Source organism: Sus scrofa, chromosome 7 (assembly GCF_000003025.6).
Source record: "Sus scrofa isolate TJ Tabasco breed Duroc chromosome 7, Sscrofa11.1, whole genome shotgun sequence".
In the NCBI taxonomy this organism is placed as follows: Eukaryota; Metazoa; Chordata; class Mammalia; order Artiodactyla; family Suidae; genus Sus; species Sus scrofa.
In genome coordinates this window covers 59,237,195-59,252,506 of record NC_010449.5, presented here as the reverse complement: position 1 = coordinate 59,252,506, position 15,312 = coordinate 59,237,195, and the positions used below count along the sequence as shown (strand labels likewise).

The window sequence follows — 15,312 nt, the reverse complement described above, 5'->3', positions numbered from 1 at the left end:
TCTGCTAGTATCTGAGCCCTTTTGGCATCCTCCTCCCTAAGACATGGTGGGAAAGCATTGATGAACAGATCAGATGACATTGCAGCTAAGTCTAAAAGGCGCATCCCTGGCTCCACTCCTCACAATCGCCTTCACTGTAATACCACCACTGTTCTCCATGCAGTTGCAAGTCTTTTTTTTTTTTTTTTTTTTTTTTTTTTTGTCTTTTGTCTTTTTGTTGTTGTCGTTGTTGTTGTTGTTGTTGTTGTTGCTATTTCTTGGGCCGCTCCCGCGGCATATGGAGGTTCCCAGGCTAGGGGTTGAATCGGAGCTGTAGCCACCGGCCTACGCCAGAGCCACAGCAACGCAGGATCCGAGCCGCGTCTGCAACCTACACCACAGCTCACGGCAACGCCGGATCGTTAACCCACTGAGCAAGGGCAGGGATCGAACCCGCAACCTCATGGTTCCTAGTCGGATTCGTTAACCACTGCGCCACGACGGGAACTCCGCAGTTGCAAGTCTTGACTGAGCACCTGCTGTGAGGCAGATACTGTCCTATGGGTTAGGGATTTTACATTGAAAAGATAAAAAAAAAAAAAAAAAAAAAAAACAAAGGCCCTGTCTTCATACAACTTGCATTCTTAAAGAGAAGGAAGGGTGGACTAGACAATGAGCAGATCAATTCATTAGTAGATAATCAGCTCATGATATGAGACCTGATAAAATGCAAACAGGGAGTTCCCTTGTGGCACAGTGGGTTAAGGAACCAGTGTTATCACTGCAGCAACTCAGGTCTGTGACACAGATTTCATCCCTGGCCCAGGAACTTCTGCATGCCATGGGTGCAGTGGGAAAAAAAGGAACTCAAATGGGGTGACTTGATAGGGAGTGCTCAAACAGGCTCTTTGGATTCTATGCGCTATCTGAGTAAGGTCCCACCAAGCTGCTGTAACAAAGAGACTGTGTTCCTTCCATCTTACTGTTCTACCTAAGGTGTGGTCCACCAATTTGTGGCTGGAGGTGCCCAGCCTTTATCTCTGCTTTCCAGCCTGTGGGAAGGCAGCACCAGACCTGGGTCCAGAACCATCGATTCTTCCATTGTTTAAATCAATAATCAAACATTGTTGCTCAAAGCTTCAAGAGCCACTGCCCAAAGCCTGGTGATCTTAGAGTCCTGTGGACACTCCACCAGCAGAAGGACTTGTGGTGATGGGCCTTTTAGGGCCCCTTGTCCACCTGGCTAAATAATTCCATCTTAGGGGCAACTCCTTGGGCATGGTCGCTGTGCTACAGAGAGGAAATACTTCAGGACAGATAAAAATGCATGTCCTTGGGGAAACAACAATTTAAAAAAATAAAAAATAAAATAAATAAAATATATGATAACTCAGTAAAAAAAAAAAAAAAAAAAAAAAAAAAAAAGCATGTCCTATTTGTGTACCTCCACTTAAGGACACAGCTTTTTTCCTGCAAGCTTCCATGGCCTGGAGATTTGGGCAGAGGCCACCCTGGTTAATTGACATTTTTGGTGAAAACAGTTTCCCCACACCCACTGCTTCCGCATCACCCATTCTCAGACTTTTAGGAACAGGAACGTTGTGGAATTTCCAAATAGGCAGAGACTGCAGAGGTGTCTGGACAGCCCACCCTGGACAGGAATCTCCTTGATGCTGTCCACCATGGGTGATTGTCACAGCCTGTCTTCTTGCTCTGCCATGTCAGGGAGCTCGCTACCTCCAGAAGCAGCCTGTCCCAGGGCTCATTGGCTACGGTGCAGTTAATAGAAATGCTCACCCCACATTGAGCCACCCTTACCTCCAGGGTCCTCCCTCTGCCCCAGGGTCCTGGCTCTGCCCTCCCGAGCTGCAGTGCAAGCCCAGCAAGCTTCCTCCGAAGCCATCCAGCATGCTGGCAGGCAGACTAGCCAACAAAACCTGTGGTCCCAGTGAATGGTAAGAGAGAGCCATCTCCTGGTTTGGGATCTTGTGATTGACTCTGGCTCTATTGGTTGCTTTTTCCCTCTGGTGGAACTTCTCTATGGATACCTGCTGCCCAGAGTGATCTGCCTTAAGCTGGAGTTGTGGATGTAGATGAGTACAAAAAGCTAGAAACACACAAACACATCTGCATAGACACAAAAAACTTCCCTTTAGTGCCTGTTCTATAGGGGCTCACTTGGCAGTCCATTAGACTCTGAGAACCTATGCGCCTATGCTGCTCCACATATACCAGTAAACCCTTGGTCTCCTCCATTCCCCCTCTGATCTTGGCCTCTTCTCTTTGAAGAGTGCAGTCAGGTCCCCCAGGAGCCTGTGCTTCTCCAGGCTAAGCACCCTGCCTTTTTTAATGAAGAGGTCCATGGCATCCTGAATGCCCTCCAGCTTGCAGTCAGCTTCTTTGAAGTGAGACAACTGACCAGGTTTCCTAGGCTGACTATGTGGATTGGAGCCTGGCACGCACTCAGTAAGTGCTCATTGTGTCTGTTCCTGCCTCCTTGCCTGGAAATGTACCTCCCCATGAAGTGGGACAAATCCATGCTGTCATCTGGGTGTTTGGCAACAAGTCCCCTCTTGCAGCTGGGATTTGGGATCCAGAGTCTTGCCCAGGCAGGGTGCCAGGGTACCAGGCAGAACCAGCATCTCCCAGATGGGTAGCCACTCCTCAGCTCACAACCCTGAGAGATGCTGGAAGACTTGAAAACCACTGGTTCCTTGGATTTGGCACAGGAAGGGTGCATTTAAAGGCAAAGAGAAGGTGGCACCTGCTACTCCCCACTGAGGGAAGGGGCATCTCCCACAGTCCGTCCCACCTGACCTTCCCTTTCCCTTTTCCCCTCACAAGGTGGTGTGGGAAGGTCTTTGATGCCATGCAAAAGGCTGTCCTGGTGTTTTTATTCAGACCACTTACAAAACTCTCTCTAGAGACCAGCTCAGAGTGGGGACCAGTGGCTCTTTAGCAAATGTGGAATGGAGGGCAGGGGACAGGCTGAGTTTTGATGAAATGTTACAGATTTTTGGAAAATCAAACATGACAGCCCTGGGTTGGTCCTCAGAGAAGCCTTGACACAAGCCAGCTTCTTATTTCCTCACTGAGCCCAGCTGTCCAGAAGGCCCAGTGTCCAGGGTAGCACAGCAGCCTTGCCAGCCAGTTCTATCCTCTGGGAGCTCCTGTTCCACCCCCAAGACTCCAGCTCTGAAAACACTACTGTAAGGACAATGGTGAATTCAGAGAAAAATACCCTTTCCCCTCTTTCAACCTCACATCCCTGCCTGTCTTCCCTGCCCTACCCACAGGTCCCCAACCCCACCCTAAACCCCCTACCCTCCCTGTCCTCCCACTCTCCCAGGCCACATGGCAGGAGACAGTGGAACAGGTACCCTTCACAGGTACCCTTTCCCTACCTGCTCAGACTCTAGGCCCAGTTCAGGGCTCTTCCCATACAACCAAAGGAAGCTAGGGACAGGTAAATGAGACGGGGAGCCTGTGCTTTTCCAGGGCCAGCCTGGTCCTTGGATCACAGATGTTCAGCATTGGGGCAAGGTTTGCCATCCCATCATTAGAGGTTCCTGCCTGCTTTTTATAATACCTGACCCCAGAGTTCCCATCATAGCACAGCAAAAATAAATCTGACCAGGAACCATGAGGTTGCAGGCTCAATCCCTGGCCCCACTCAGCGAGTTAGGGATCTGGCATTGCTGTGAGCTGTGGTGTAGGTCGCAGACATGGCTCGGATCTGGTGCAGCTGTGGCTGTGATATAGGCCGTCAGCTGTAGCTCCGATTCGACCCCTAGCCTTGGAACCTCCATATGCCACAGGTGTGGCCCTGAAAAGCAAAAACAAACAACCAAAAATCTGAACTCTTCTCAGTAGTGCCTCATACCTTGGATACAAATACTCCTCCCCACACTGTCGCTTGATTCTCATGCAACCGTCCCCGCATCCTTCCTACCTCAGGGAGGGAGTTTGACACTCCCTCCGACCACAGGGTTTTACAGACTCTACTTGCTCACTTCTCATGACAGGAAGCTCATTACCTCTCAAGAAGCCTTCTCCAGCCTCTCTCAGCTTCCTTGCAAACCTCTTCCTCCTGCCTCTCTCCATTTGTCTCCCTCAGTCCTGCCTTTTCCTTCTTGAAACTGGCTTCAGAGAATTCAGCCCCCATGCCTGTGTCAGCCCTTGTGAATCGTTGTGTCATTTCCAGCCCGACCAACTCTCCTTCTTCTATTTGCTCTTTGTCACACTGGCTTCTGGTTCTCATCCCCTGGCTGTCTCATCTTGACGACATTCCTCTTAAAGTGTCCCCCCAAACTGTGGAGCTGAATCAGCTTTGGTGGGTAGAATAGGACCGTCACTCTCTTTCTGCAAACACATTTTCCCCTTTGGTGCAGCTAAAGTCTATCATTTGGCAATGTGCACCCAAAAGCCCATCCTTAGATCTGGGTTTGATTTTTTTTTTTTTTTTTTGTCTTTCTGTCTTTTCTTTTTTTTTTTCGTCTTTTGTCTTTTTGTTGTTGTTGTTGCTATTTCTTGGGCCGCTCCCGCGGCATATGGAGGTTCCCAGGCTAGGGGTTGAATCGGAGCTGTAGCCACCGGCCTACGCCAGAGCCACAGCAACGCGGGATCCAAGCCGCGTCTGCAACCTACACCACAGCTCACGGCAACGCCGGATCGTTAACCCACTGAGCGAGGGCAGGGACCGAACCCGCAACCTCATGGTTCCTAGTCGGATTCGTTAACCACTGCGCCACGACGGGAACTCCTGTCTTTCTGTCTTTTCTAGGGCTGCGCCCGTGGCATGTGGAGATTCCCAGGCTAGGAGTCGAATCGGAGCTGCGCCAGAGCCACAGCAACGCCAGATCCGAGCCGCATCTGCGACCTACACCCCAGCTCACGGCAATGTCAGATCCTTAACCCACTGAGTGAGGTCAGGGATTGAACCCGCAACCTCATGGTTCCTAGTCGGATTTGTTAACCACTGAGCCGTGACAGGAACTCCTAGATTTGAATTCTTGATCTTCCTCTTGAATTCATAGAAAGGGGTTGTGATCCCTACCAGCCAGGAATGTTGTGAAAATTGAATGAGGGACAGTGTGGAAGTGCCCAGCACAGGGTCTTACAGACGGACATGCAGTAAAGGGAGTGCTTGCTATTGTTCACCTAAGTTGCTGACAAACATGCTGAACTCATCAGGGATGAGGACAGGACTCCTGGGGGAAGGGAACGACAGAGTTGTGCTAATCCATCACTCGGCGCCTGCCCCTCATGACAGCTGCTCCACCAGATTCACATCTATAAGGACATCAGGAGACCTTGTCAAGTGCTGAAGATAAACGTCACCAGCACCACATTTGGTCTCACAGCAGTTTTTCAGGGAATTGAAGAAATGGAGAAGAGACAGATAATCATCTCTCCAGAGGCCAGAGCCCTGAGCTGAGGCCTGTGGAGGAGAGAGAAAAAGACCTGCTTCTTGACTTGTGAGCTCTTAGGTCAGTGTAGGAAGGGTCAACCCAGAGTCATACTGCAGGCTCATCCCAAAAGTCTCACCAACCATCCTGTGTTGCCTTGAGAATGTGAACCTGTAACTCCCAGCCACAGATGGAGTGAATTGAGTCAGGATGTGGGTATGACTAAGAAACTGGACATTCAGGCCTTCTCCTGGCCTGCTCTGCTTTCCATATGAGCACAGTGCATAGCTGTTGGATTGAAGAAGAGGGAGGAGAAAGTGAAACAGGACAGAGGCTTCCAGACCAAACCTCAGAAAGTGGGTGCTGCTCTTGGCATTTTACCCAACTCAAAGCCAGACTACCATGGCCTAGACCTCCTTTCAGCCAAACTGAAAATGACCTGGTCTAGCCAAGGTCATTCAGGCATGAATTCATCAATCATTTATTAGATCGCTAACCTGTGCCAAGCAGGAAAGCACCTCAAAAGATCACCACTATCCATCTTGCTAAGAGTTCTAGTTGAGGTAAGTGCATCGAGCATACAGAGGTCAGGGAAAGGGCCATAGAGAAGCATGGTTTGTGCTCTGCCTCAAAGAGTAGCTTAGAAATGGGCAAGGCAGGAGAGCTTCTGACAGAGGGAACCACAAGTGCAAAGCCACAGAGGCCTGGCATCTCTGGAGTGCATGGAATGTGCGGAGGCTATCTTGGACAGTGAGACAGGAGGGTTAGATGGGGCCTAGATTGTAGAGGATGCCAGGATGCAGGGTTTAGACTTTGTTGTAAAAGGAAGCTAAGGAAGATCTTTGAGCAGCAGTAGGATATGATCTGACCTATGCCTTGGGTCTCTCTAAATATGCCAATGGGAAAGACTTCATGCAGAAAGACCAGGTTTCAAACTAACAAGAGTGAGCTAACAGGCTATTCCCTGAGCCAGAAACAGAGCTCCATTTAATACTAAAAACCCTGCCAGAATTTTAAAAAATCTTTTATCACTGGCTCCCCTCCTCTGACCCACAACTTGCTTTTAGATTAACCCCCTGACACCATTTTCTGGAGAATGAATCACGGCCCCTGTGAGGATTAACACTTGGGCCTGTCTTGGCTGGCAGACAGACTCAGAGCTTCAAACCCCACCACAGCTGCAAGACCACATGGTTTGTCATAAATGAGGCTTAGGATATGCAGGGGAGGCAGCAAGCCCTCTTGAAGGGAGTTGTCTGAGCCTCGCCTTCAGCTGAAGAGATAAGAACCTACAACTGCAGCCACAGGAAATGACAAAGCAGCAACTGATGGGGGATCCACTGCACTGGGCTCATTACAGTGCTTGCCAGCGGGCGAGACACCCTTATCAGGGAGAAAATTGCATCAGGCCTCCTGAATTACTAGCGATTGGAAGCAGATTTCTTGGGACGCACTTTGTTAGATACCTAATGAGCAGGATACAGGCGGGCAGAGCCCAAAGCCAGCAGGGCGGGGGACAAATGTCTTTGTTAAACAGAATTTGTCAGTTTCCGCTCCGGGCTCCCTGGGGAGGGTTCAGGGCCAGCTAATTGAATTAAGAGCCTCTGCGCTCCAGCAAGAAGGCTCAGGGCGGGGTGAGAGGCGGGCAGGATGCAAGGCGGGCACTTTCAGCACCGGGGACAGCAGCTGCAACCTGGCTAGTCTGTAATTGCCAGAGCAGGCTGGAACTGTTGCATTTTGCATGATCAGGGATCTAGGGGATGCAGTGGGTGGGAAGGAGGCAGACAATGTTAGGGAAGGAGGGGGAAACAGGTGACCCAAGAGGCCTTGAGCCTGTTATGCTATTGGCTTGGTCTGACTCAACAGACCCTCCTCTGCAGGCAACAATGAGGGCTGAGAATGGTGAAGAAGGAGTGTCTTTTCCCCACCATACACTCATGCGGTGTGGGGCAGCTGCAGCCCCACAAGGAGTGGTAGACTGGGTGCCGAGTCTGAGCCAGTGCATGGCTGTGCATCACTTTGAGTTTTTAAAGTAGGTCTCCAATTACAGCCTTAATGAAGCAAGACATGCTGCAGCCACAGAGCCACAGAGTGAGGGGCCACTTGTCAGCCCCAAGCTGCCTCCACAGGCCTGGCCAAGCCTGGCAAATAGATAATCAAACAAACAGACTTGTGGCATGCATCAGTAGTCTCTACCCCCAACCCCTGGAGGAAAGCTGGGGGAGGGGGTGGGGGAGGTGGAAGGCAAGGTGAGACCAGCCCTGAATAGGGAGCTCTATCTTCTCCCGACCCTGATTTTAGCATTGCTCCAACCCCCATCCTCCACCCCACCCACCACCACCTGCAGCCTGGCTCCTCCCTGTAGTATCAACAAGCCTCCTTCTATAAGAGCAAGGAGGGAAAGGCACAATCCCATCCCCAAAATGTGGACACACTGAAGCTGAGTCTGGACAGGCAATGATGACCCTAAAGGAAGGGAACTATTTGGGAGAATTTAAGCACTGTATGAGGCACTGTGGCCCTCTTGGGGTCCCTCACATCACACGACTAGAACAACTACCTCTGACCTTCTTTGCCAGGCCTGCATTATGTGGAAGTGTAAAGATTTTCCTATAAAAGTCACCCACCCACTTTGGATCCTGGCAAAGCTGATTGGGGCAGGGATTGGAAATGTGGGCAGGAGACATGTGGGATGGGGGTAGGGGCTACGGGCACGAAGCAACTGTGGAAGCAGATGTAGGCCAGTGTCAGCCATGAAGAGGGCAGAGCAGAGCAGAACCACTGAGACTGGCAGGGGCTGCAGGAAGGGTAGCCGGGGGGTCAGGTGGGCTGAATAGACTGAAGTTCATAATACTCTACCTGTCCTTCCCTTCTTGGAACAGCCCTCCTGCCCACAAGAGACCAGTGGGGTAGAAGCACTGGTCTGGACTGAGGGGTCTGTTTCATTTTTACTTATCTTTGTGATAGAATTAAATGGGTTATACATAATAATTTCAGAAGCCACACAAAAACAGTACCTGGTGGGTATCCCGCTCTGATCAGGGACCCCATAAGTGTCAGCTCTGGGTCCCTGAGTTGACCAAGCTGCTGCTGGGACCACACAGGGTGAATGCCAGGGAGATAGGCTGTGGGGGAAGGGACTCTCAGCAAAGTGTCCCTGCTTTCAGAACTGATGGGGGCTCCTCTGGAGACCTCTCCCTTGATTTCATTACGTCCGCTTCCTCCCTTAACTGGATTATATGGCAGTCTATGAAATCCAGGGTATAAAGATTGGCTTTCTGCCTGGAAATGAGGAGAAATGTCATTACAGGTCCTGAATCAGCATCTCACCCCAGCCCCAGGGGCCAGCCGGTCAATGGGGAATTGGTCTTTCCTCTAGCTATCCTTCCCTTCCTTCCCTCCTGCATCCAGCCACACACCCATCCATCCAATATACATTCTGTAGTTTTCCTGCTCCAGCCAATCTGGTGTTCAGCTGTTCTGAATAGGAGACAGATGCAGTGCTTTTCCCTATGTAAAACACGCAGACAACCAGAAAACCCCAAACCATCTGATTCTGATGCTACACAGAGGGTGTGTTCAGTGGGGAGCCTCCAAATGAATGAAAATTACTGAGAGAAGTGGGTGAGAGAGACAGCCAGGCCTAATACCCAGGGACAAAACAGCCCCAGAAGTCTAAGTTATGAAGTGCATTCCATGCCAAAGTCAGCCTCGGGGTCATCCAGGGCTTCAGTCAACAAGTACACTCATTTTTGGGGGAGTTCCCTTCATGGCGCAGTGGTTAACAAATCCGACTAGGAACCATGAGGTTGCAGATTCGATCCCTGCCCTTGCTCAGTGGGTTAATGATCCGGCGTTGCCGTGAGCTGTGGTGTAGGTCGCAGATGTGGCTCGGATCCTGCCTTGCTGTGGCTCTGGTGTAGGCTGGCAGCTACAGCTCCGATTTGACCCCTAGCCTGGGAACCTCCATATGCCATGAGAGTGGCCCAAGAAATGGCAAAAAGACAAAAAAAAAAAAAAAAGTACAGTCATTTTTTGGAAATGGATTTTCTGGTAGAATAAGTACTACGAACACAGTAAAATGGGAAAACACAAATAGAGTATGCTGGAGGAAGGGTTAGTGTCGATGGAGTGGGCCTCTATCTCAAAGGCAGGGCCTCTCTGAGAAGATCAAATCTGGGCTGAGCCCTGAATGATGAGAAGGGGATAGCATGTAAAGACCTGTGAGGCTGTCTGGGAAGAGAGAACAGCAGATGCAAAGGCCCTGAGTCAGGACAGAGCTTGGCTTGTTGGAAGAAAGGCAAGGACAATGTGATTAGAGCCCAGGGAGCAAGGGGCAGGTGGTAGGAATGGACAGAGCCAGGAGGGCAGGGCCTCCTTGAACCACAAGGAGGAAGGGTTTGGGGAGTGTAAAAGGCACACTTGTGGTACAGAGGCTTAGAGCAATTTTTCTGCACCTTCTCTTCCCAGAGGCCAAAAAGCTTCTTGACACCAAACAACAACATGGTTCTGCCCATCCTGGACCCCAAGATCTTAGACGAGGAGCTGGATACCATCCATGAATCCGGGTCCAAGGCCACAGTGAGCTCCACGATTGGTCTCAGAACATCCACCTCTGAGGAAGCAGAGGAAGAGCCTCAGGTGACTAAGATGTTCCGGAAAATGGTGAGTGTCTCCCCGCAGAGCGAGGAGAGTCAGAGTGGGGATGGGATCCGAGGAAAGGGCTTGCCTGCCACCTGTGGGCTACTCACTTCTCAGGTGGTGAGTGGACCTCCCCTTTGGGACCTCCATATGTGAGTCACCCTAAACTGGTGGAAGATGTAGATTCCTCACTTTACAGTTTCTTTACCTTCTGAATGGAATTTCCAAATGATTTCTTTCAAAACAAACCCCTGCAACATTTGTAAAACTGGGTCCCTCTGACTCAAATAGTCATCAACTCAGAATTTCCTTGAGAGCTCATCCTCTGAGTAAGAGGAAGCCCCTAAGAGGTTAGTTTTAATTTCTGAAAGAGGAAATTGGGACAAAGTAAAGAGGACACCACCTTTGGTCTGTGCCCTTGATCATGGGAGTTGGTATGTCTTCCTGTCCCCAACTGACCAGTTGCTGGGAAAGGGGGGCAGGTAAAAGCAGCCAAGGTGATGCCTTAATCTGATGAGGGCTCAGTGCTGAGTCCTAGCCCCTTGATGCAGAAAGCTCCAGGGCAGGCCACCAGTAAGACAGTCCAGTCAAAGGCCCCAGTTGAGGTCATGCCCCAGTTACCATAGGTAAATTCATGTGTAGCTTCCTCCCTTCTTCCACAGCGGAGCCCATGGGGAACACTGCTCTGGAAGATCCTGAGAAAAGGCCTGAGCCAGGGTCACTGGCCCATAGGGAATCCCTTGGACCTCCTCCTCCCAGGACCTGCCCCCTTCCACTGACAGCCTCCACATCTTCCCCTGGCACTTTGCATCTTCCTGGAACATGTCCCACTGGATGAATAGGAAGGGTGCTGCCTGCTGGGTGTGGAGCACCCAGGATCCTCCCATGTGGCGTGCTCCTGCTCACCCCAAGCAGAGCTGTCCTTGGCAGGTGCCAAAACACTCACAGCTATTTTTCACCCCCCTCTCACCCGTCCTCCTCTCACTCCCCCTCTGGAAAGCAGCTCAGGCCTGACCTGCCAGCTCAGCCTTCAGTTGGGTTGAAAATAAAGATTCAGACGTGACTTTGGAGACTTCGGGCAGCATAAATAAGCCAATGCCTGCCGCCCCCACAGCCTGGCCTCTGACATCCCTCTTGTGCCTCTGAGCAGAAATAATGCAAGGGAGAAAGAAGAGGAAAAGACCAGAGAAGAAAGGAAGAGGGAAGGTGCTATGGAGGGGAAGAGCAGACAGGAAGGCCCAAGACAGGCAAAGGCATCCCCTCCCCTACCCAACGCCCCGTCCCCCTGTTGAACCCACTAAGCCTCCATCTTCACCCAGGGAGGCCCCTCCTCACTGCCAGATGCAGACCTCACACTGCTTCTGGAAGCAGGATGAGCTTCTTTTTTTTTTTTTTGTCTTTTGTCTTTTGTTGTTGCTATTTCTTGGGCCGCTCCCGCGGCATATGGGGTTCCCAGGCTAGGGGTCGAATCGGAGCTGTAGCCACCGGCCTATGCCAGAGCCACAGCAACGCGGGATCCAAGCCGCATCTGCAACCTACACCACAGCTCACGGCAACGCCGGATTGTTAACCCACTGAGCAAGGGCAGGGACCGAACCCGCAACCTCATGGTTCCTAGTCGGATTCGTTAACCACTGCGACACGATGGGAACTCCAAGATGAGCTTCTTATCTTAGGTGCTGTACCCAGTGGGACCAAGGAAGGAGCGGTATGAGCCCCACTCCTGGTACCATGCATGGCAGGCCCTCCCTGGTTTGGAGTCTGGTGAACATTTCTGCTGGGCAAGAGATCCAAGTCTGAGTTTAGATCTATGGGTCTTGGGGTCTGGATTATTTGAGAGAAATTAGAGATGACTTAATATTGTGTATTTGTTTGGGGAGGTAAGTGTAGGAAGTGTTGGAATGGAATGCATCAGAGTCTTCATTATGCTTATAAATCGCAACAGTGGTGATAATGTTCATGATGATAATGGGGGAAAGAAGGAGAACAAAAGCAGAGCTAAGAAGGAAAGGGCCTTTACCTATAGGATGGATTCACTACTTGGGCAATTCCAACACTGTATGTTTTTAATATCCTTTAATATTTAAAGGATAATAACTTGGGTAGTGAGTCAGCTAGTCTCAATCTTATCTTAAGGTTTAACCATGGAGATGAGAATAGACCGCGCTTGAGATGTCAAAGTTAGCCGTAAGGAGGAATTGTTTTTGAGCAAGAGGTTAAGTAAACATCGTTCGTGACAGAGGGCAGGAGGAGAAACAAGAGGGCCAAGGGCACTACGTCAGGATTTGGGGATGCTCTGAGTAAGAACAAGGGGGCTCAGGGCTGCCCTATACCATGTCAGAGACAGTGTGAGTGTTCCGCATGGAGACCTAATTCATGCCTGCCCTGTCTGGGTATCACCCAGCACTTCCAGTGGTGGGATGGTCCCTCTACTCCCCGCCTTGCTGGGTACCTGGCAAGGCCACAAGCACTGGCTCTCTCTCTGGCTTGCGGAAGAGTTAAGTACACTCAGCCACACCTTCCAGGCCTTGAACCAAGCACACTGGCTTCCTCATCTCTGGGCTTCAGGGCCCAGGCCAGGCCTCACCCAGCACATGTAGGTAAATGCCTTGGGGGCCATGTGATTGAACCCCTGGCTAGAAAAGGGCATCAGAAAGAACCATAGACTAATCCAGTCCATTCTCCTAATTTTACAAAGGATGGCAATGAGGAGGCCCAGCAGTGGGAGGACCTGCCCAGGGCTTCCTAACTCCACTACCCCATGGTGCCTTGCATACAGCTGAGTGATGGCAGCAGAGGCCCACATGCCCAGCCTGGACGCTGCGGCTAACCTGACACCACTGGGTCACTCAGACACTCACATGGTATTCGGGGCAGCAGGACAGTATTCCTATCTCGTCAACCCTGTCAGTCAGGGCACTACTCCTATCCTGTCGCAGGCCAGCCTGTCACTTCCTTGTTCTTGACTTTTGACTCCATTCAACTTACCCTCCTTTCCTTGCCTCCTTCAGTCCTGCACAACATCATTCCTCCACCCTGCTCTCTGCACAGATTTATCATGCTGGTTATTCCCACCTCTGACACTTTCCTTGGTTGGGTCCTAGAGACTCAGCTCCAGCTCCAGTCCCCTAGGCAGAGCCCAGAACGACCAGGGTAGAACCCAGACAAACACTCATGCAGCCAGTACTGCCCAGTCACAAGCACTAGAATGTGGGTGGGTAGCAACAGTGTACAGGTAGCATGTAGCATGTAGCAATGGGTCACTGTTCCATAGCAACCAAACAAAATTACATAGCAATGGGTGAGCTCATGCAACCAAGAGACAGTGACAAGCTATATATAGGACATAGTCAGGGAGCAGTGGCATGTAGTTGCATAGCAGTAGATCCAAAACGGTGCACAGCACTTCGGTACAGGAAGGTGCAGTCATGGAACAATGAGCACAGAACATGGCGTGTACAGTATAGAAAGAATCACAGAACAGTGAAAGATGCCTGACTGGCACTGAGACACATCCAGGCAGCAATGGCACTGTCCCAAGGTGTGTGACTCCTGGACATGCAGTCAGGGAGTGGCCACCAGCAACAGAGCCAGGGGGTACAGCAGTTTACCCCAGTGACATGGCAGTAGTTGTGCAGTGAGCAAATGATTAGCTGTCTCTCAGCTCTCAGCCATTGTATCCAGGCTGTGAGCCTCTCAGCATCCCCTGATTCCAGAAGTGCATTAGTCTGTGTCTGGTCTTATAGCACACTCCCGAGAGCCCAAGAAACAATTCTACTGCTGATTTCCTCCAGAGCTTAATAGGAAATTGACTATTTTCTGGAGAACCTTGGGAACAAAGAGGAGAGTAGAAGGGATATAGGGTCTGCACCCTCTCTGCAGGGAGGATGCCAAAGACACACTCTGCTGCCCTGGGGCCTGCTGGTCCATCCCACAGCCCCCTCTATGGGATGCCCCCCACTATATGCCCTTGGATCTGCCTTCATGCCTGGGTTGCAATTCAATCCATTCTTCCTCGTTTCATCCAGGACACATGATTTTGACACACTTTCAAGTGCCATTTTGTCGAAGTGGTGCAAAGCTCCAGTCCTGAGTGGACCCACCTCACTAGGGTCAGGTTCTTGTGGTTGTGACCTTGAGACAAGTGTAAGGCCTGGGCAGAGCTAGAGGAAGCCTTCACTTCCCTTCTGAGCAGCCTGGGGAATCTTTTTTTTTTTTTTTTTTTTTTTTTTTTTTGGAAGAGGTAGGCTATTAAGTGAGGATAGAGAGTGAGGTATTAAGAGTCATCCCAAACATGACAATTCTCCAAGCACTAAACAACTTGCCCTAAACCCACCTCACTGTTTACCCCTACATGCCCTAAACCCACCTCATGCTGAGCCAGGCAATATCTTCTGACACTGGGTAAGAGCTGGTGACATGAGGAGCTCCGTGTAGCCTCCAGACAGGCCTGGCTCCATTCACAGGGGCTCATAAAACCCCTGCCACTGACCAGATTGTCACTTGCCAGCAGCTACATCAGCAGTTCCTCCAACCAGCCAGGAAAAAAGAACTCCCTACCCCTGCCAGGTGCCCAGAGCTATGCCCAACTGTGCAGGGGCCCAAAGCGGGTGGGGTGGAAAAAGCCAAGGCCCTGAGCTCTGGGAGTTCCCCGGCAGGCAAGAGCTACAGCAGACAGCCAGTAAATATTTGCCCTTTTCTCTCCCATCAACCCCCTTCCCTCCCTCCCTCCAGTTTCCCTCCCTCCCTCCTTTCCTCCACTGCTCAGAGGAGATTTGTGGCAGACCAAGGGCCCTCATACCAGCAGATGAATAATTGACAAGGGTTGTTTAAAGATTCAGTGGAGTTTTTCCAACCTCACCACACTGGAATAACTCATTTCCTTCATTCTGTTTGAAAGCCTCACCCCCTCCCTTCATCTCTCCCCTTCCTGGTCCCCACATGCTCTCCCTGCTCCCTGCATTACACTTTTGTTTCTCTTCCATCTTGAGTCTGCTGAACCCAGAGTGCTCCCGCAATCTCCCAGTTTCTTTGTGTCCCCTTCCCCAGGTTCCCGCATCCCATTTAACCTGGTAGGTTGACTCCAGACCCTTTGGACACCACTTCCCCCAAGAAAATGGGCCCTATTTCAAAGGTAAGGAGAGGCAGGAAGGCCAGAGAAGCTGTGGCTCCCGCTCAGATCACAGGAGTCCCTCCCCAGCCCAGGGACTGCTTCCCCACCAGCCAGGGGGAGAGATGGCTCTGCCATACCTTCCCAGGGTGGCTCAGAGCACTTTATGTCTCT

The 15,312-nt window shown here is 50.9% G+C and overlaps 1 protein-coding gene across 1 annotated transcript in view; it reads left to right on the top strand.

Moving 5' to 3' along the window:
• The window catches only part of LOC100152111 (coiled-coil domain-containing protein 33), a 71,763-nt gene extending 60,665 nt beyond the window's left edge, over positions 1-11,098 (top strand). The window contains exons 12-13 of the mRNA XM_021100053.1: positions 9,858-10,052; positions 10,691-11,098. Coding sequence (XP_020955712.1) covers positions 9,858-10,052; positions 10,691-10,807 — 312 coding nt within the window. The 3' untranslated portion in view covers positions 10,808-11,098. The remainder of the gene's footprint in view (positions 1-9,857; positions 10,053-10,690) is intronic.